The sequence below is a fragment of the Vitis vinifera genome, chromosome 18, assembly GCF_030704535.1.
Source record: "Vitis vinifera cultivar Pinot Noir 40024 chromosome 18, ASM3070453v1".
NCBI lineage: Eukaryota > Viridiplantae > Streptophyta > Magnoliopsida > Vitales > Vitaceae > Vitis > Vitis vinifera.
Genome location: NC_081822.1, coordinates 32,551,893 through 32,575,247, shown reverse-complemented (window position 1 = coordinate 32,575,247; position 23,355 = coordinate 32,551,893). Strand labels below are relative to the sequence as shown.

Genomic DNA, 23,355 nt, shown 5'->3' with positions numbered 1-23,355 from the left:
TTTTTAATTTGTTAATTTTTGGCTTCATAGATTCAGGAGCAATCTACATCCCATGCATACACGAAAAATTAGGGCCTGAAAAATTAAAGACATGAAAACTGATCTGAATCCTAAGAACTTCCATTGCCCATGACCAAATGACATAAATTTCCACTCAAATTCCATCTTTGTCAAAATGCCCAAGCAGTCAGCAACATCCAACAAGATGAATAAAAAAATGTGAAAGAAACTACAAGAAAATAATCTAGGAAATTGCACCTATGAGAGAGCTGGAAGTTGCCCAACTTGTATGGTGTGGGGAGGGATGGGGGTTTCAGCAGAGATCTCATTTGCTTCTACTTTGCCATCCATTGTTGATAGGTCCCAGTAAAAGCCAGAATATAATTCTCTTAGGGTGAGAATAAACCACAGAATTTGGATCAAATATTTACTGCCTTCTTATTGAATCTGATAGAATTTAAAAACATAAAGTTTAACCACTTCCCAAAACTTAAGATCACAATTGCTACAAATAAAGAAACAATTACTTAACATGTTGCAAATAAATAGCTATAACTGCATGACCCACTCCTTCCACTCCTTTGCAAATATGTGAACGTTGGAAAACAACTTGGACTAAGTCTTTGACAGCTAGCACATCCATCTTCCCATGCACAGTCTGCCCTCCTTACATGTACCATGGATTTCTAATAGGCACACGTTGAGAACGTCCTGGCTTATCAATACTTCCCCCATCGGGTGGACTCTTGTTCGCAAGGTCCACATCCGGAAATTGCTCAAGCAATGACTGGTGCGTCTCCCACGTGGCCTCTTCAGCTGGTAAATGTTTCCATTGAACCAACTGTTCTTTTTCAAACTTCTTGCCCCGTTTGATCCAGCGAGTATCTGGAATGTGCTGGGGCTCAAGTATGATTGCTCCTTATGCCATATCCTAAAATAGGTTTGGAAATTTTAGGATACCCGTGTTTGAAACCCTCCCCATATGCCAAATCTGACAAAAAAAAAAAAAGATACCGCCTTTAGCATGAACAACATCTACAATAGGTTTCCATGCATCAACTTGTTCTTTTGTCCATATGCCTGGTGTATATATATATATAGAGAGTGTCACGCCCCAAGACCCACTCCAAGGGCGTGACGGTCATTTCACACCTCAAACCCGAAGGCTTAAAGTATAATCTGACCCAAACAGTCATATTGTAACTGGATGTTACCAATTACCAAATACCTGCTCAGAGTAGCGGAAACAAAATCTAAAATCCTCAAAGTTTAATTTCCAAATAACTTCCAAATACCAAATGATCCAAAATAACATAACTAATAGTTAAACAAAATCCAACATAAAATCCTAAGTCAAATCCTAATGATGACCATTCCTCAGCCTAGCCATCACTCCTCACCCGAACTAAGAGTACCTGAAAAATTTTCAACAACTGGGAATGAGCTCACAGCCCAATAAGGAATATTAATGCAATTCATGGATCAAATATTTTCATTTCAAATAGGAGATATCAATTTATTTTTTTCTCATCAAATATCAGAGTTTCAAAAATACCAATATATTCAAAATTCAACCAACCAATTTCATATCAAATTCAAACACTTTCACATCAGACTCAATCAAATCCATTCAATTTTTCATTACTCTGGTTATCAAATGTCAAATGCCCAGTTAGGTGGGACTTTTCAAATGGGTGGCTAGCCTCAAATTGTTCCTGGTGGACGGAACCAAACACTACTAGTACTAGTAACCTCTAACCAAACCCCTAGAGGCTAGGGTCCGAATCAATTACATTCCCACCATGAAATGTAAAGGTCAACTATTATATCCCGTTGACAGGGCCGAATAGTCAACTATTATATCCCGTTGACAAGGGCCAAATAAACCAGAGTGATGTTTTTGTTCAAGTATTCAAATTTACACAACATAATATCTCCATATTTTGTGTCATAAATAAAACAAAATATTCCAACATAACATTTAGTGAAAAACAATTTGATCCATGCATGGTAACAAAATATCATTTTCTTTTCCACAATTCAAAATAACATATAAGATAATTTAATTTTATAAATATTACATTAACTTCCCTTACCTCAAAAGAAGTCCTTGAAAGCTTGGGAGAAGAATAATTCTGAAAAAATATAATCTACTCTTCACCTAATATAACATAAGAGAAACAATTATTACTATTTATCTATAATTTAACTAATTTATTCCTTATTTAAATAAAACTAATAAATTCCCAATTTATTTCTAATAACACACTACTAATTTAATTAAATTACAATTTTATTTCATTATAAAACTCTATATATATATATATATTTTGCTAAATCTATTATTACTATTATCTTAATTATAAATCTAAAATTAAATATTATTATTTTAATTAATCAATTCAAAAGCCACCCAACCATTCCTCTACACACCAAAAAGTTCCTCATCTCGGGTACACACCAAAAAGCAAGTTTTATTTTTTTGCCTAATGGTTCATTATATATATATATATATATATATCTATATATATATATATATATACAAAAGCCTCCATCCATAGCACTGTCACGCCCCACCTGGATTTTTTATTTTTATTTATTTATTTATTTATTTTTGCCATGCTTCCAATAGCACAGTACGCGTACGCCCCCATTATTATTATTATTATTTTTTCCTTCCTTCCTTCCAGTGCTGTGCTCACGCGTTCTTTTTTTTTTTTTTTTTTTTAATAACCCTAACCTAAAATCGAAATATTCCAAGGAAATTTTTATTTTTTTTTCTAATAAAACTTAAGATCTCCCAAATTCCAATATTAAAATCAAAATATTAAATTTTCACTATTTGATATTAAAACAAATTAAAAAAAATAATCTAACCCTAATCTAGATTTGGGGTTTTCCAAAAAAAATATATTTAATGTGCTTGAAATTAATCAATGAATCTAAAATATTAAACTAGGGTTTAGAATCTTACCTATAGAGATCTGTTCTTCAACCCTGAAATCTGACTCCAACCTTACGTTCTCTGGAATTCTGCGAACAGGAACTCTATTCAGAAAAGAAGGGAAAGAATAAAATTTCTAATTTTTACCTAGGGTATTTATTCGTAAAATTACACTTTTACCCCTCTTCCACTTTATTAAATTAATTAATTAACTAATTAAATTATTAATAACAATTTCCTAAATTACCCTTAAAAGAAATGCCTGGGCGTTACAGAGAGAGAAAGGGCCAACATCAATATCAAAACACTAGAAAGTATGTGCTCCAGCATATTTTGTTTATTTTCATTTAGAAAATGAATGGAACTTCAGAAAATGACTTTTATAAGTACCCTTCAGCAGTGTCGGAAACTCCTGTAGCTTCGGCTATGAGAAGACCCCCTTTGCTGGTTCTTTGAGAGTAATGTAAGATAGCAGGTGGTTGAGGAACATTGTTCCAAGATCTCTGTCTGGTTAATGGTGCTAGAACAATCCTAAAAAATTTGGAGCACAAGGAAATTTAGCCTACCAATGAAAACAGTGAATTAACTACTAAAGCTTTACCAGTAGTAAGCTTAAGGGTGAACAAGATGATTAATTAGATCACTTTAATTTCACTGGCCGGATTTCTCAGAAACTGAAAACCTGAATAAAGCGTTATTGAATCTCCAATTTTAGAAGTCATGGACTCGATCCTAGTTCAAACCAAATCCCAGAATCACAATTTCTTTTTCTCCTTAAAACCAGGCACAGAACATCAATCATTCACAGCCTATATCACCTCTAAACGACAGAGTTATCTCAAAAAACCAAAATGAAGATCAGAAATCCAACATATGCATTTAAAGAACAAATCATCAAGGAAAAAAAACAACTAAGGAATTTATTGTCATCCTGAGATCTGATGCAAGCCAATAAGCATCAGATTTTGAGTTGGAAAGAGGACTTATTCCCCATTGATTCCATGGAAAACACTAAATCACTCGAAACTTTCAAAAATTGGCCATTACTTATAATGGAGAGAAGATTCACTCTGCCTACGAGACAGATTAAAAAATTCCATTCTGTGTAAAAGGGAAGAGATCAATTTTGGCCATAATTGAAACCAAACCCAGCTAGGCTTGATTTGCAGGAGATAGACTGGCGTACAAGGGAAAAAGACAACCCATATACCACTGTCAACAACTTGAATGAAGCATTCGGCCTGGAATTCAAAGGCAATGCAACAGTCTCCCAATTCATGAACAACTACATGTGATACACTGAAAATCAAGGGCTCAACCATAAAGAAATGAAAACTCCGAATCTTAAAATACCAAAAAATCCAGCAACACCCAACAAGTGGAAATGGAAAATATGAAAGAAAATGGGAGAAAACCAATAGAGAAAGTGGAGTTGGCACCTGTGAGAAAGCTGGAACTTGCCCAACTTGTATGGCCTGAGAAGAGGGATGGGGGTTTCAGCGGAGACTCCATTTTGTCCTTGTACCTTATCGTCCATTAGTGATTGGTTTCTCTCTTTCTTTTCTCTTCCCAGAAAAGAAGAAATCAATGATTCCCAATCTATGAAAACAATGAAAATATGCAAGAGTTGTCGAAAACTTCAAATCCATTTATAGAGAGAAGATCCAAGGACGTGGAGTTGCGTGACTCCTTTCAGCTTAAAAAATAGGGAAACTATGCAATCAAACATACACAACCTGTAAAAAAGGATAGATTAAGTTCAAGTTTTCACTAAACAAAAAACTTTTTGTCTGACTTTGAGCCTCCCAAGATGAGATGTGCGTCTTCCAGCTTAAAAAAAATTGGGAAACCATGCAATCATACATACACAACCTGTAAAAAGGAAAAACTTTTCGCCAGATTTTAAGCCTCCCCATATGAGCTGCGCGCCGTGACTTCTTTCAGCCTAAAAAATAGGAAACTATGCAATCATACATGCACTATGCAATCATACGTACACATGCAGCCTGTTAGAAATACACAACTTTAATAGTGATTTTAATGACAATTCCAAAGCTACCCTTTTCTTTACTATGGCCAATTCTCATCATACCTCTTGAATTTTCTTATTAATATAAAATAAAAATTTGACCGTGATTCTAATCTTTTCTTTGATTAAAATTTTTAATTTTTAATTTATATAAAATAAAAAATATATATTTTTCATAAAAGCATTATATTTAATAATTTATATTATTTTTTTTCATTTTATAAAATATATTTTCCCATCTTAATGGTACTTTCAACACACATTTTTAGCATATTTCAGTGTTATTTTCTTTATGCATGAGTGGTACCATTCGATATATCTTATCCTAAACTAAAAATGCGATATATTTTTTGCACCTCAATGGTATTTTCAAGATACATCAGTGTTACTTTTAGCATATATTAGTATTACTTTTATTACACATCAGTTTTATTTTCTTCATAAAGGAGGGGTACCCTTCTTTCAACACACATCATTCTCGCCTTAGTGGAAATGGGTAACTTGGAGGTATTGTGGGCGTAATTACTCAATTGAAATAGCAAAAGTACACAATTTAAATGAATGGAGCTGTGCAATTTGAGTAATGTGTAACTTTTGAGGTGCGTAATTGAAAGTCTTTAGGTGCATAACTTAAATTGTGCATTACTTTGAGGTACACCAACTTAATGCTTTAAGAGGATGCATTATTTTTCTTGTTGCAATTGAAAGACGCGTAATTTTAATATGCAAAAATTTTAATTACTAATAAACTTAAGAGAAAATTAATATATATTATTAAATATAAATTTTTATGAAAAATATATTTTATTTTTATTTTATATAAATAACAAAATAAATTTTCAACTAAGCAAAAGGTCAAAACCACGATCAAAGTATTTTATTTTATATAAAAAATTAAACATTTTAATTAAACAAAAAGTTAGAACTACGATTAAGTTAGAAACATAAATAGAAAGCTAAAACTAAATCATTGACTCTTATTTTCACATGAAAATTTTAAAACTTTTAAAAATATAAATAATAAAATAATAAAAAATATATTTTTATTTAATCTATATATGACAAGAATTATAAAATAAATAAATAGTATTTCATTTAACATATTATACAAAATACATAATAATTAAAATTTATTTATTTACAACAATTTTATTTTAATTAATTTATAATATATATACTAATTTATGCACATATAATATATATATATATATATATATATATATATATATATATATATATATATATATATATATATATATATATCTCGCAACATTGTCAACCTTGCTTGTGACTTCAAAAGGACAACAATGCTATGTTGGTTTAACCACAAATACCTAAATGTTAAGGCTTCCCAATAGTAGTTATTAAGCTACCAATTGATCACCTAAAAGTTTAGGCCCCCGGTATGACCAAAACTTGATATAATGCAACGCTAGGCTTAACGGTAGTCAAGCATTGTCATAAGAGTTAAGGTGAACCATGAGAATTCATCTCTTTATCATCATGCAGGATAGTCCTTGAATTCTATATCCTTTGTGGCACCCTTACAATTACGTGGAAACTATCTGAAAGGGGCACAAGAAAATAACGACTATGGCATTCGGGATGCTTATATCACTGAAAAATGATTCAAGTTCTAATCCTACACCTTTGAGAATCTACTCGATGTCTTCAAGAAATGGATAATCAGTGTAACCAAGAACAGGATCAGGTGTATAGAAGGTTTCTCTGTTGTACTTGTTGAGAGGAGCATTGAGCGCAAATCTCTTAGGAAGATCTGGGTTGGCCAAGAACCAACGCCCATACGCAACAAGATCTGCACGATTCTCAGCCAGAGCATTGTTCCCGTCTTCTCTGTCATACCCCCCAGCAACAAGGAATGTACCATTGAAAGCTTTTCTCATGGGCAAAAGACTATGGGGGCATTCGCATTTTTCTCCGACTGTTTTCATCCTTGGCTCAACCATGTGGCAGTAGAGAAGCCCGTATTTATTCAAGGACTCAGCCATGTAAAGGCCTAGAGCTTTTGGATTTGAGTCTCCTGCTTCTGCATAAGCAGCAAATGGAGAAAGCCTTATTCCAACTTTATCTGCCCCTATCTCATCAACGACAGCTTCAACTACTTCCAAAGCAAACCCGCATCTGTTCTCTAGGGATCCGCCATATTTATCAGTTCGATCGTTGACCTGGTCTTTCATGAACTGGTCAAGTAGGTAGCCATGAGCCCCATGGATCTCAACTCCATCAAATCCTACATATTGAACAAGTAATGTTATTGCATCAAAGAAATTGAAGGGCAAATCAAGTGCGGTTTAGTATTTGGGAATTACATCCACGAAATGGTTCAATAGCATCACTACAATCGTTTTGCAGAAGAAGTTCAAATATTTGTTAATCATAGGCACTAAATAATTCTCAAGGCAAACAGTTCCAACAGAGGTAACAAAACTGAAGTGGCTTCATTCATTAAATCCTAAGACTAAAATCCAATAATTCAATGGTGGGATGGCTGCCATTTTCTGAACTGACCATTCATGATAACGGGTTTGTACCTTCAAATGCTATGATTTGGCTAATCAAATGTTGTTCACCATCACCAAAATTTATTTTAATTGAAAATATCACATACCAGCTTCAATAGCATTCCTTGCAGCAAGTCTAAAATCATTTACAACTTGAGGGATTTCATCTGTTGTTAGCCGCCGTGGAGTTGAGAACTGGGCAACATCAATGCCATTGCTTCGGATTTGGGGTGTCAATGGCTTGTCTGTACAAGAGATTGGAGCTTGCCCGTTTGGCTGGAAATCTGAAAAAGTTAATAGGATGGATAAATCAGAGGAGCTATAACCAAACAGAAAATAAACCTTATTTCTCAATAAAATCCACTCATTCCATCATATAAGCTTGAGAAAAAAAAAAGGGAACTAAAAGATTCCATGTCGGCTGCATCCCAACAATTCAAGAACTCTTCAATATTCATTTGCATGCTGTAAGCTAAGGAATGCCTTTCAAATCTACAGCAAATGGTAAGTAAAAAACATACCCGTGTTTGAAACCCTCCCCACATGCCAAATCTGACAAAAAAAGATACCGCCTTTAGCATGTACAGCATCGACAATAGGTTTCCATGCTTCAACTTGTTCTTTTGTCCATATGCCCGGTGTATGGGGATACCTAAAAATATGGAAAATTCGAAAAAAAGAAAAGAAAACAACGAAATTGAAAGGGCCAACATCAATATCAAAACACTGGAGAGTATGTGCTTGAGCACATTTTGTTTATTTTCATTTAGAAAATGAATGGAACTTCAGAAAATGACTTCTACAAGTACCCTTGAGCAGTGTCAGAAACTCCTGTTGCTTCGGCTATGAGAAGACCCCCTTTGCTGGTTCTTTGAGAGTAATATAAGATAGCATGTGGTTGAGGAACATTGTTCCAAGATCTCTGTCTTGTTAATGGTGCTAGAACAACCCTGAAAAATATGGAACATGAGGAAATTTAGCTATTGGGGCACTTTCGGCCAAAGAAAACATTGAATTAACTACTAAAGTTAACCCCTAGGAAGCATATGGGTGAACAAGATGATTAATTAGATCACTTTAATTTCGCTGGCAGGATTTCTCAGAAACTGAAAACCCAAATAAAGCATTATTGAATCTCCAAATTTAGAAGCAATGGATTCAATCCTAGTTCAAACCAAATCCCAGAATCACAATTTCTTTTTCTGCCTAAAACCAGGCACAGAACATCAATCATACACGCCCTGTATCCACTTTTAAACAACAGTGTTCTCTCAAAAAACAAAATTAAAATCAGAAATCCAGCATATGCTTTTAAAGAACAAATCATCAAAAAAAAAAAAAAAAACATGCAAGGAATTTATTCTTATCCAGAGATCTGATGAAAGCCAACAAGCTTCAGATTTTGTAGTGGTAAGAGGGGCTTATTCCCCATTTATGCCATGGAAAACACTAATCATTCGAAACTTCCTACATTTGACCATTAGTTATAATAAAGAGACGATCACTCTGCCCAGGAAACAAGAGTTAAAAAAAAAATTCCATTCTGCGTAAAATGGAAGAGATCAAGTTTGGCCATAATTGAAACCAAGCCCAGCTAGGCTTGATTTGCAGCAGATAGACTGGCGTACAAGGGAAAAAGACAACCCATATACCACTCTCAACAACTTGATTGAAGCATTCGGCCTGGAATTCAAAGGCAATGCAACAGTCTCCCTCATTTCACTAATTTCTGGCTTCATAAATTCATGAACAATCTCAATGTGATACACTGAAAATAAGGGCTCAACGATAAAGAAATGAAAACTCTGAATCTTAAAAAATTTCCATTACCCATGACCGAAACGACATAAATTTCCCCTCAAATTCCATCTTTCTCGCAAAATACCCAAAATCCAGCAACACCCAACAAGCAGAAACAGAAAATATGAAAGAAAATGGGAGAAAATCAAACCAGAAAGTAGAGATTGCACCTGTGAGAGAGCTGGAACTTGCCCAACTTGTATGGAGTGATGAGAGGGATGAGGGATTCAGCAGAAACGCCATTTAGTCCTTGTACTTTCCCGTCCATCAGTGTTTGGTTTCTCTGTTTCTTTTCTTTTCGTAGAAAATAATCGATTAAGTAATCTATGAAACAATGAAAGCATCCGCTTACGGTTGAAACCCATTTATAGAGAGAGGATCCACGGGCGTGGGTGCCCGTGCCTCCATAATCAAGGTGGGACCCTCCAAGTTTTTTGGCCAGATTTTGAGCCTCCTAATAACATCAGTTGCGTGTAGCCTTCTTTCAGCTTCAGAAAAAAAAAAAACATAGAATGCTTTAATTTTCAATTTAAGTTTGAAATAATATTTATATTTAGAAAAATATTTTTTTGTAGATTATAAATTTTTTATATAATCTTGTTTTATTATTTTTATTTTTAGATTTTTATCTAAATTTTTAGTTAAATTTTCTCATTATTAGATAATTTTAAATAATATATTTATGTTTAAATGATTAAAATTAGGTATCTATTCATCTGCCAGTGATGAGATCATCCAATATGTCAGTCATCGTACACAAAATTAATTGTTAATGAACCTTTTTCATCACCAATGACGTCATCATGTCGGTGGGTGACAAAAGGATATATGAATAAGGAAAGGAAAAATCGCCTTCCTTTCATTCAACATTTAGTAAAATAATACTAAAAAAACAAAATCTAATTTATAGAAGAAGACGAAGAACAATATTTCCATCTATTAAAAAAAATAATAATAATACTAACTTTCATTTAGGTCTATTAAATCATGGAGAATTTATAATTCATTTTAATTTTACCTCCCAAAGAGTTTGATAACTTGAATTTTATTTTCTCGGATCCGTAAATTTCATAATATATATGTGTGATAATGTATAATTTTAAAATTATGATGATTATGTTTCTATTATAATTATTTGAATTATAATTTGGTATATAATTTTAAGATTATGATGATTATATTTTTACTGTAATCACTCGCAACTTTTTTTTTGTATTAATTTTTTGATATAATGGATTTTTTTTCTTTTTGTTCATAATTTTTCTTGTTTAATATTTTATATATAAATTTGTGTGTTTTCATTTTTTATTTTTTTTAATTGTCTATTTTTGTTATTATGTAATATGCTCCATTTTAAAATCCGGTGTTTTATAAAGCTAAATTGGACATGCAATATAAATATTAGTTTTAAATAATGATAATGTAAATTATAAGCAAAATTTTTAATAATGTAAATAGAGTCAAAAGGAAAAAATTTCATACATTTTTTAAACTAACTTTTAAAATGAATTTTCAAATAAAATATTTTATATGGAACTTATTTAAATATTTTAAATCATTTAATTATTTATTTAAAATGTGATAAAACATTTCAATAAAATTAATAATATTAATGACAAATTTAATATTTTTGTAAATGGACTAAAATGAATTTAAGATAATTTTATTAGAAAGTTGTGCAAATATAGATTAATTTGAGTTATTTCAATTATTTGGAGTTAGTATTAATTTTTAAGATATTTTATAAATATAATGTATTTATAAGACTAAACACCAAGTCAAGTACTCTACTCAAGGAATTTTCCTTCTTTTTTTTTACTTTTTCATATTTCTTTAAATGAAAGCCATTTGGAGTCCAACCGAAAAAATATGTTGTGATGTGATGCATGTGAGGACAAAATTAAATTGGATTAAATTTTAGTGGGACCCATTTATGAAAACCCAACAATTTTCCATTTTTAAATACATATATATTCATAAATTTTTCAAAATTATAGTAAATATGTTTTTAAAAAAATTTATTTTTTAAAGTAATAAGCCTTTAATGGAGACTAGTAAGAGTCTACATTGAATGCACATGACCTATTTCCCATAGTTATCATAGAATGATGGAGACTAGAAGTGTCTACATGCAGCCATATACAAATAGAAAATAGTTGTATATAAAGTAAGGTAAGCATTGGAAATGTTAGGTGAACTTCCACCACCTCTATTACTAAAGGAATAAACACTTTTCTTTACTCATTTTAAAGGTGAGTATTAAGTGAAAGCATTTTGTAAGCCTATAAATGGTCTTTTGGAATGGAAAAGAAAGTTTTCTCTCATTTTCTCATTCTCTCATTCCTTCATTGCCTTTGTCTTTTATTCTCTCAACTTGTTTAATTATCTTCTTTGATTTCTTCATCCCCATTATATATTATTATCAAAGTAATATATATTTATCTTTACTTTTATTTGTATTGCATTTATCCTTATTGTATAACACATTATCAACATGAATTACTCTAAATATACTTCTTTATCTTAAACTTGAGATTGTTTATATAGGATAAGATTTTACATATTTATATTATTATTGATTTTGTTTATTTAATTTGTGTTATATATTGTTAAAGTTATAAGCAAATTATTTGGTTTTGATTATAATAAAAAGTTATATCAATGTTATCAATTTATTGTAATTGATTCTAATAATATTGTTTTGTTATATATATGAAGTTATTTGATAATGTCAAATATCACAAAACTTGAGTTTGTGGGACTTGATATTTCATGAAAGAACTATCTATTTTGGATCATTGATGCTGAAATACATCTTAATGCAATGAATATTGGAATTACAATCAAAGAAGGAAATTAAGCATCCCTGTAGGATTATGCAAAAATACTGATTTTCCTTCATCATTGTCTTCACGAAGGTTTAAAAAATGAGTATATTACGGTAAATGACTTTTTTACTCTATAGAGTAATTTGAAGGAAAGATATGACCACTAGAAAACTGTGATTCTCCCAAAATCTTGATATGACTAGATACACTTAAGGTTGCAAGATTTTAAAACTGTTAGTGAATATAACTTCGCATTGTTCAAAATCAACTCTCAATTAAAGTTGTATGGAGAAAAAAAAATCATAAAAGAAGATATGTTAGAAAAAACTTTTACTACATTTCACGCTTCGAATATGCTCTTGTAGTAGCAATATCGAGAGCATAGATTGACAAAATACTTCGAATTAATATCATGTCTTCTTATCACTAAACAAAATAATGAGTTTTCAATGAGAAATAACTAATCTTGTCCAATTAGATATGAACCATTCCTTAAAGTGAATGCAATATCGTCTCAAACTCGTGGACAAGGACAAGGACGAGGACATGGTCGTGGTTGTGGAATGAATCCCCGATATCATGGTTCTTATTGTAATAATTCCTCAATTTTATTTTATTTTATTTTATAAAGAAAAGTCTCATGGCACCACCATAAGTGGAGTAATACTGAGACAAAACAAGAAAATGAGAAGTGTATACAAGACAAACCTCCTAAGAACCATGAGAATAATTGTTATACATATGATATGAAAGCACATTGGTTGCGTACATGTTGTATACCCAAACATTTGGTCAACTTTTACCAAACATCAAGAAAAGGAAAAGGAAAAGAGATAGAGATGAACTTTAACGATGGTATGGATTGAACCTAACCTACTATGATATTGATTTCTTTGGAGGTCCTAGTGAAAAAACTAATCATTTAATAAATAATGAAAATAATAACATTGATTGATGTTACTTTATATATTAAATAATATATTATTATGTTTTATATTTACATCTGATTTTATTTTGTTATTTACATTATGCTTTGTTTTTTTTAAAAAAAAATTAGTTATATCCAAAATTCATGTGTTATTTGGTTTCAAGATGAATGAGAATGATTTATGTCTCGCAAACTATGCAACAACATACATAATTCTTTGAGATAAAATATATTTTCTCGAATTGACATTGATAAAAGTTAATGTAAGTACCATATCTGGTACTACAAACTTAGTTGAAGACTCTGAAAGAGTAAACATAATGCTATCAAATGGAACTAGATTCTATATAAATGATACTTTATATTCTAGTAAATCTAGAAGAAAATTGCTCAATTTTAAAGATATTCGTAGAAATGGATATCATATTTAAACTATGAATGTAGATAATATAGAATATCTTTGTATTACTTCCATTATATCTGGTCAGAAGCTTATAATGGAAAAACTCTCAACTTTCTCCAATGGGTTGTATCATACAACTATAAAGTCTATTGAATCATATGTTGTCGTGAACGAGAAGTTCAATGACTCAAAAGTTTTTGTCATTTGGCATGACAGGTTAGGTCACCTAGGGTCTTCAATGATGTGTTAAATAATTGATCACTCACATGAAACATTCACTAAAGAACCAGAAGATTCTTTTGCCTAATGAATACTCATGTTTTGCCTGCTCACAAGGTAAATTGATAGTTAAACCATTTTTTACTAAAGTCATATCCAAGTCACTAGTTTTTTTTAGAAAGAATACTTGGGGATGTATGTGGGCCTATCCATCCACCATGTGGGTCATTTCGTTATTTTATGATCTTAATAGATGCATCTACTAGGTGTTCACATATTTGTCTCCTTTCTACACGTAATGTTGCCTTTTCTAGGCTTTTTGTACAAATGATCAAATTATGAGCACAATTTCTAAATTATCCAATTAAAACCATACATCTTGATAATGTTGGCAAATTTACTTCTCAAACATTCATTGATTACTGCATGTCAATAGGGATGAATATTGAGCATCCTGTTGCTCATACCCATACCCAAAATGGTTTAGCAAAACCCTTTATCAAATGTCTTCAATTAATTGCTCGACTATTGCTAATGAAAACCAAATTACCTAATTTTTCTTGGAGATATGCTATTATACATGTTGCAGCTTTAGTTTGTATTCAACCTACAACTTACCATGAATACTCCTCTTCACAACTTGTGATTAGAAAACAACCAAATATTTTTCACTTACAAATCTTTGGTTGTGCAATATATATACTAATTACACCTACACAATGCACTAAAATGGGCCCCCAATGAAAACTTGGGATTTATGTAAGTTTTGATTCTCCATCTATCATAAGTTATCTTGAATCTTTGATAGACGATATTTTTACAGCTCGCTTTGCAAATTGTCATTTTAATGAGAGTGTTTTCCCATCATTAAGGAGAGAAAAACCGATTCTTGAAAAATGACTATAAATTACTTGGAACACATCTACTATGTCCCATCTTGATCCTCATACAAATCAATGTGAACTAGAAGTTCAAAGGATCATCTATTTGCAAAATCTTGCAAATCAATTACCAGATGCATTTATTGATATAAAGAAAGTGACAAAGTCACATATTATAACTGCAAATACTCTAGCATGAATTAACGTTCTTGTAAGACAGTTAACAAATGAATCTAAGATATGCTTAAAGCATGGTAAACTTGTTGACTTAAAGAATGTAACTCTCTAGAAAAGGAAAACACAAGAAAAAATTGGCACTCTAGAAGAGACCATCAAAATGACTGATCAGTCTAAAATTGTTAAATATATAACCCCATAAGATGCACAAATAATGCAGAAAGCCTCTAAAGAAGCATATATTGAATAAAAAGCCCCTGAAGAGGAACACATTGAACAAGTTGCCCCTAAAGAGGCACAAGTACCTGAAATTTGTGAGATCTCAGTAAGTTATGTACACACAATAGAAAAATGGGATCGAAATAATATTGTTATTAACAATTTTTTTTATTTTCCAAGTGGCCTCTAATATCATAAAAAATAATGAAGATCCCAAAGCACAAAATTTGGAAGAATGTCGACATAGAAATGATTGGCCAAAATGGAAAGAAGTTATACAAGCAGAGTTAAACTCATTAACAAAATGAGAAGTTTTTTTATTTGTAGTCCAAACACATGAAGATGTAAAGCATGATGGGTACAAATGGGTATTTGTATGAAAACAAAATGAGAATAATGAGATCATAAGATATAAAGTGCGATTAGTAGCACAAGGTTTTTCGCAAAAACCTAATATTGACTACGATGAAACATACTCTTCCGTCATGAACACAATCACATTTCGTTTCTTAATTAGTTTGACAATCTCAGAAGGACTGAATATGCGTCTCATGGATGTTACTACATCATATTTATAAAGTTCTATGGATACACATGAAAATCTCTGCAAGATTTAAATTGCCTGAAGCAAATAGTACAAAACCTCATAGCATGTACTCAATCAAGTTACAACGATCCTTGAGTTGATTAAAACAATTCGAACGCATGCGGTACAAATGTCTTAGCTGATACTTGCTAAAAAAAAATAGGTATGTGAATAACCCTATATGTCCATGTATCTTCATTAAAAAAATTAGAAACCAAATTTGCAATTATTGCAATATATGTTAATGAAATAAATCTTGTTAGAACTCTTGAAAAGCTCACAAGAACAACAAATCATTTGAAACGCATTACTATCTTAATTGCCTAACAAAACAAGGGCTCATCATAATACAAAGACATTACTATCTTTGGTAGAATATTTAATTATGCATCGATTCTTTTAGCCTTTTAACCCCTAAGTAGAGATGGGTGAGTGTTCTCATGAAGGATATGTATACTTCTCTTAGAGAATGAAGTGATAAAATGAGTATTCCTAGATTGCCTTCAAGGAAAAAAAAAAAGAAAAAAAGAAAAAAAAGTTATGGTGTTTGATATGTTAACATTTGAAGTGCGGAAAAGAGAAGTAAAGTGACCTATTTCTAATCGTGTAGATATTATTTGTACTAACGATAATGGATCTTTACTACTTTAAAATACGTTTTAAAGCTATGATTACTCATTGGACCTAAAACGAATGATATCTACATAAGAGGAAGTAAGGTATTATAAATGGTATCAAAGTTGATCCTTAACCTTGATGTAAGCCTTCATTTGTTTGACCCTGTAATTTTGTGAGGACATAATGAGAATATCATATTTGTATGAAAAAGAGAGGGGTAATTGTAATATCTCATATTAGATGAATGATAAAGGTTTTTATATTATATATGTATGAACTCCTCTAAATCATATGGACGTATTTTAAAGCTGTAAAGGTTCATTGGCCTAAAACGGTTAACATCTATATCGAAGAGAGTGAGACATTACAAATGATATCAAAGTTGATCATTGACCCAGTGTGGGAATTTGTTTAACCCCATAAGAGGTATTTGTCCATCTAAATGTCTTGCAATCCTGCGAGATATAATGAAGATATTATGTTTGTACAAGAGTGGTAATGATATCCTACAATACATTATAAGCAACATACTTCTCTTAACCATGTAAACAAGTTTCAAAGTCGTGAGGGTCCATTTTACCCAAAACAACTACATGGTTAAAAGCAAGCCATTACAAATAGTATGAGAGATGATCCTTGACCTTGATGTAAGTCTTTACTTATCTAACTTTATAAGGAGCAACTGTCTGTTTGGCCCCATAATCTATGGGACATGATAGGGACGAGTCTCCATGTGGGAGTGGGGAGGCCGGATTGTGATATCTCACATAAGATGTTGGGTATATATGCATAGCACATTGACCCATAATGGATCATATTTACATGGGAAGGAATGACAAGTTACAAATTTTCAAAGAAGTCTATCCATTGAAAAAAGAAAAATCTAGGAGGCCCCAAAAACACACATCGTCGAATTTTTGAAAAATTGTTGTATTAAGAAAATCATGCTTCTAGTCAAGCCTAGTTTCAAACAATTATGGTTTTTATTCTTGAGTTACAAATGAGCAAATATTCATCAACATTTAAATTGGCACAAATCACATTGTTGCCTACCAAATATAAAACAAAACTTAAAATATATCATACTAACTAAAAGACTTGCTATTAGATTATAAAATTCATATTCACCAAATTTAAAAAAAGAAAAATAAATAAACAAAACCTAAATTGAAGCATAATTTGAAACCGTTTTTGCAAAATTTGAAATATCTAATCTAACCTATACCCTTTTCAATTCTAATTTATATCCTACATTAGAATAAAAAGAACAAAATTATCAATACATAGACAACAATGTATAATGCACTAACACTCCCAACTGTGTAGATATTATTCACTTTGAATCTAATAGACCCTCATGACTTTAAAACATATCTACAATATTAAGAGGAATCCACAAATTAAGAAGAGTCTGTACATATATAACGTCAAAAACTTTTTCTCTTATCCAATATAGGATATCACAATCACTTACTTTGTAAACGTAAAATCTTTATTATAAATGTATTTTAAAGTGTTGAGTTTAGAGTTGACAATATTTAAATGAAAGAAAATGGGTTATTACAATTTTTTTAAAGCAATGAGCTTTTTAACAAAGACTTATCAATAAATATCCTAAAAGTAAAATAAAAATTTAAGGATTTTTCTTAAATGAAAAGGAAAATACTCCAATAAGATAATAATTATGGTAAGAAGAATGGACTTTTTCTAAAATAATATCTAATTCTCTCCATTATAGTAGAGGAAAATATTCTTATAAAGTTATAAAACAAGGAAAAATGAATGAGTTTTCTATATCAGGTTTTCTCTGTCAGGCTAAAAGCTATATTTTCCTAATCTAATCAATAATCAAGCTAACAAATTTGAATATTAGATGATGTAAGAGAGGACTTTGACTTCTATATATCTCTTTCCATATGTTCATAATATCTTTTAAATTGAGTTGATAAGATTTTTAAGGCATGGTGAAAGCCAAAGAACATTTGATGTTTACCTATCAATAATCAACCCCACAAATTTGAATATGAGAGGTGCCTTTGACATTGTTAATGAAAGTATATCCACCACAATCAAAAGGTCAATTTGAAAATGAGTGGTTGCATGAGAGGCGGTTGTTGATGAAACTTTATCCACCAATGGAAAGATGTGTAGGCAATTGCAATGAGAGACGCGTAGATTTTGGGATGACAATGAATGAATTTTTTTTCTATATATCTATTTATAATCCACCTTGAAAAGATTATATTGAAAAGATTATATATAGAATTAAATTTTAGTTGAATTTTTTTTCCCTATTTTAACATATGTAAAATAATATAAAAAATTTACTTCTCAAAAGAATAAGTTACAAAAACTTATAATATTTATTTATTTATAAAATATATTTATTTTTAATATAATAAAAAAATTTTAAAAAAAAATATACTTATCTTACCTTATGTTCCATCCCAAACCCACCCATTACCATGACTAAGTAGGTTGTGATTACTCTAAAAAGATGATTGTTATATTCGAGGTGTATTTCCACCCATGAGTTCTAGTTTTGGGTATATCATATATGACTTAGGCCTCTCTTAACCGCCCATTCTAAATGTCTTCATCCAAAATATTCAATTTATGGGATAGACACCAATATTTAAGGAATATTCTTAGTGGATTCTTAATTTTTAGAATCTTATTTATTTAAAAAAATTAGTGTGTGTGCCTCCATTTCCAAGTATGAAAAAAATTCTAATAAATTTATGAAACATGAGAAAAATGAATTTGATTTTTTTTTTCCAAAAAACCAAGTTCTAATTTATCCTATCTATGCCAAAATATACAAAATTAAGATCTTAAGTTAATTGTATATCAATTTTTTATTGGTCATTACTTTTCTATACTAATATCATAAAGAACTTAAAATAAATAAGATGAAAAATAAAGGTTGGGTGATGCAGTGATATAAGGGCAACGATAAAAATATCAATAATTATGGATATATCGGTAGTTCAATTTTATAGATATATCGGATATATTGGGTGATGCAGTGATATAAGGGCAACGATAAAAATATCGATAATTATGGATATATCGGTAGTTCAATTTTATAGATATATCGGATATATTGACGGATATTTTGACACAAAATATTAATTGACTTAAAATTGATCAAAACTTATAAAAATATAAAACAAAACTCTTATAAATGAAATTAGAAGTATAATAGGCATTTTAAAGTTATTTTATTGAATATATATATATATATATATATATATATATATATATATATATGTGTGTGTGTGTGTGTGTACATTGATTATTAAATTACATCAAATGTTATTCAATAATAATATTGTGATATTTGATTATAATATCTTTAATTTTAAAATATATTTAATATTAAAATTATGATATATTTAATTTAATTGTATCAAATGATTATAAATGTATATTTTTTTAATATTTAATTAATATATTATTGATATTAAAAACTTTTTGCTACTTAATTAAATAAAAAAATTTTATTTACTTATAAAATAAATATAATTAATTCGTAGTTTAAAGAATTGTTTTAATATTTTATGTCTATGAACACTTTTAATATATATATATATCTTTGTGGTGCATAGTAATTAACAAAGGGCAAATTTACCCCAATGGTTCGTTGGCCCCAAAAGGGAGCAGCAAAATGCTCCCATTTTGAGCAGCAGCCCATTTTTTAGCTGCTTGGACTCGGTCACCCGGACTGAAATATCCCGATACTTTAATACCAGTGTAAGGGAGGAGGTGTGGGTGCAGGTGCAGCAAATGAAGACTTCTGGATTGGACATGGATGCATCATGGTCAATGAAGGTGGCCAATGCACATACACATCAAATTATTGCTTTTTCATCGTTTGTGGTCTCATCAAATGGACCTTTACACCATAGATAAATTATTATTCAACTTCATAGTGGGGCCTCATGTTTTTCAATATTTTCTTATTTTGTTTCTATACTTTCCTCATTTTTTTAGCCAATGTGGATTAAATTTTCCTTTTTTATTATTTTTTTGCTTCAATGTAAAAAATTTATTTTTAGCCAATGTGGGTTAATTTTTTATTATTATTTATTACTTCAATAAAAGACATTCCGATAGAAAAATAAGTGAAATAACCTAAAACAATTAAAATATGCTATTTAAAAATACAAATTTTCATGTTTTTTAGTTATTAAACATATTTTCTATTTTTTTATTTATTTAAATAATTTTGTTAAAAAGGGTTTATGGTAAAAGAGAATTGATTCTGGTTTTATTATTTTTTGCTTCAATGTAAAAATATAGAAAAATAAGTGAAATAACCGAAAACAATTAAAATATATTATTTAAAAATATCATTTTTCATATTTTTTAGTTGTTAAATATATTTTTCTATTTTTTTACTTATTTAAATAATTTTGCTAAAAAGGGTTTATGGTAAAAGAAAATTGATTGGTTTTATTTATATTATACATTAAATTATTTCATATTTAATAAATATTAATATTATATTTTAATTTTAATTTTTTAATTTTTAGAAGATCAAAAGGTTTCTGAAACATAACTAATTGGAAAATATGTATCAAAAATAATTTTGACGTATTCATTTAGGTATGATTAAAAAAAACCATATTTAAATAAATGTAATAAGAAATTAATATATTTATAAAATTTTAATGGTTATTTAACAGCTCATTAGTCCTTTATTTTTAATGATTATTTAATGGTTCATACTGAAAATGAGAGTTGATATGACAAAGGATTTGGACAGCATTCAACTTTGATCAGCATGGTGTCCCACTCTTATAACTGTAGCAGCAGCCGCCGCCAAAAATATAGATCTAAGCAGCCTCTCTCTTCTTCTTCTTCTTCTCTATAAATAGGCTTCAACACATTGGACTTTCAAGTCTCAGCACACTTTGGATATTGTTTTTCATACTTTATTCTCTGTAGTTTGATTCTTTCGTTCATTGAGTTTTTTTGAGAAAAAAAAGAGAAAAACCGAAAGAAATGGAAGGAAAAGTGCCAGGAAAGCAGCCCCTTCTCACACCATATAAGATGGGCAAGTTTCAGCTCTCTCATAGGTATATTTCACCACTTTCTTTCTTCATTTTCTTGCATTTTCTTTCGTATCTTCTGTTTCCACTTGTTGGGTGTTGTTAGAGTTTCTGGGTTTGTGCTTGATTCATAAAATGAGAAAGCAGACAAGAAAAGAAAGGAAAAGAACGTTTTTGATAGTGGCTTCTGGGAAAGAAAGAGGGAGGCCGTATACTTGTATTTGGCTACGTTGAGGGGAAATATTCTTTGTGAATTGGGTTATGAGAAATAAAACTTTTTAAGATTTAAAACATCAATTTCTTTTCTTTTGCCTTCTTTTTCTCAATAACCAAACATAGCATGAACTCTGCCTTGAGGGTGCTCCTGTAACATATTCTTCAGATGAATGCGTTAGATTTCTTCGTCTGCAAGTTCTAAACATGGCTAATTTTTCTTTCACTCTTAATATTTTGTAGGGTGGTTCTGGCTCCACTAACTAGACAGAGATCTTGGAACAATGTTCCTCAGCCCCATGCAATCTTGTATTACTCCCAGAGAGCCACTAAAGGGGGGCTTCTCATAACTGAAGCAACTGGAGTTTCTGACACTGCTCAAGGGTAATTACAGCAAATACTTTTACCTTCTTGTGTTTTGATAGATGTAAGATTAATTATTTGGTTTTCCCCACCTATGCAGCTATGCACATACCCCGGGTATATGGACAAAAGAGCAAGTTGAAGCCTGGAAGCCCATTGTAGATGCTGTTCATGCTAAAGGCAGTATCTTTATTTGTCAGCTTTGGCATGTGGGAAGAGTTTCAAACACAGGTATGTTCTTGAATTGTTGGGATACTACTCAGACGTACAAGGAATTCTTTAGGTCTTTTTTGTTGTTGTAATTATGTGAAGGACAAAACTGATTTGCTACACAGATAATGTTTTCTAATTCTATCTATCCTATTACTGATCATCACAGAATTCCAGCCAAATGGGCAAGCTCCATTATCTTCTACAGACAAGGCATTGACGCCACAAGTCCGAAGCAATGGCTTTGATGTTGCTGAGTTCACAGCTCCTAGGCGGCTAACAACAGATGAAGTTCCTCGAGTTGTCAATGATTTTAGACTTGCTGCAAGAAATGCTATGGAAGCTGGTAAATTCATCCTCTAATACAATTAATCATGAATTAACTTTCTAGTCAATTTCTTCGATGCACTGATGATAATATTGTTTACCCAATATATAGGTTTTGATGGAGTTGAGATCCATGGGGCTCATGGCTATCTACTTGACCAGTTCATGAAAGACCAGGTCAATGATCGAACAGACAAGTATGGTGGATCCCTAGAGAACCGTTGCAGGTTCCCATTGGAAGTAGTAGAAGCGGTTGTTAATGAGATAGGAGCTGATAAGGTTGGAATAAGGCTTTCTCCATTTGGCCATCATGCCGAGGCAGGAGACTCCAATCCAACAGCTCTGGGCCTTTACATGGTTGAATCCTTAAACAAATATGGTGTCCTCTATTGCCACATGGTTGAGCCAAGGATAAGAGCAGCCGGAGAAATGTGTGAGTGTCCCCACAGCCTTGTGCCCTTGAGGAAGGCTTTCAATGGCACATTCATAGCCGCTGGGGGTTATGTGAAAGAAGACGGAAACAATGCTGTGGCTGAGGAGCGTGCAGATCTTGTTGCATTTGGACGTTGGTTCTTAGCCAACCCAGATCTTCCAAAAAGATTTGCGCTCAATGCTCCTCTCAACAAGTATAACAGGGAGACATTCTACGCACCCGAACCCATAATCGGCTACACTGATTATCCATTTCTTGAGGATATTGTTGAGTAGATCTCCAAAGGTCTGAAATGGGGTCTGGAATTGTTCTGCCATTGAGTATTATATGTATCTATAACGATCCATTTCCCAACTAAATGGATATTAATTGTTTGCTCCAAAGTCAAAGGACTCACAGTTTTAAAATAGATTTATATGATTAAGAGGAATCCATGTATACATAAGATGGAATTGGAAATTGAATTGTAAGATTGAGTATTATATGCATTTGTAAGGATCCGTTTCCAACTAGATGGTTATTTTATGCTCCAAACTCAAAGATCTCTCACAGATTGAAAACACATTTATATATTATATATTGTATGCTCCAAAATCAA

At 31.1% G+C, this 23,355-nt stretch overlaps 3 protein-coding genes and 1 long non-coding RNA gene across 4 annotated transcripts; 1 reads left to right on the top strand and 3 right to left on the bottom strand.

The window, feature by feature from the left end:
• Positions 1 to 652: 652 nt before the first annotated feature.
• LOC132253209 (uncharacterized) lies at positions 653 to 3,079 on the bottom strand. The gene is made up of 3 exons (XR_009465003.1): positions 2,975 to 3,079; positions 2,097 to 2,161; positions 653 to 1,415 (listed from the first exon to the last, which is right to left on the bottom strand). It is a non-coding gene; the product is annotated as an uncharacterized LOC132253209 (long non-coding RNA).
• A 55-nt stretch (positions 3,080 to 3,134) lies between these two features.
• Positions 3,135 to 5,006, bottom strand: LOC109121652 (putative 12-oxophytodienoate reductase 11). The gene is made up of 2 exons (XM_019216431.2): positions 4,384 to 5,006; positions 3,135 to 3,475 (listed from the first exon to the last, which is right to left on the bottom strand). Exons 1-2 carry the CDS (start codon positions 4,479 to 4,481, stop codon positions 3,325 to 3,327), a joined length of 249 nt encoding a protein of 82 aa, XP_019071976.1. The 5' UTR covers positions 4,482 to 5,006; the 3' UTR covers positions 3,135 to 3,324.
• Positions 5,007 to 6,440: 1,434 nt separating this feature from the next.
• Positions 6,441 to 9,717, bottom strand: LOC100244746 (putative 12-oxophytodienoate reductase 11). Its single transcript, XM_002281083.5, has 5 exons — positions 9,466 to 9,717; positions 8,305 to 8,445; positions 8,017 to 8,147; positions 7,603 to 7,779; positions 6,441 to 7,224 (listed from the first exon to the last, which is right to left on the bottom strand). The coding sequence occupies exons 1-5, from the start codon at positions 9,561 to 9,563 to the stop codon at positions 6,632 to 6,634; spliced, it is 1,140 nt and encodes a 379-aa protein (XP_002281119.1). The 5' UTR covers positions 9,564 to 9,717; the 3' UTR covers positions 6,441 to 6,631.
• An 11,300-nt stretch (positions 9,718 to 21,017) lies between these two features.
• Positions 21,018 to 23,237, top strand: LOC100250034 (putative 12-oxophytodienoate reductase 11). The gene is made up of 5 exons (XM_002278320.5): positions 21,018 to 21,238; positions 21,668 to 21,808; positions 21,888 to 22,018; positions 22,167 to 22,343; positions 22,437 to 23,237. Exons 1-5 carry the CDS (start codon positions 21,165 to 21,167, stop codon positions 23,030 to 23,032), a joined length of 1,119 nt encoding a protein of 372 aa, XP_002278356.1. The 5' UTR covers positions 21,018 to 21,164; the 3' UTR covers positions 23,033 to 23,237.
• The last annotated feature ends 118 nt before the right edge of the window (positions 23,238 to 23,355 follow it).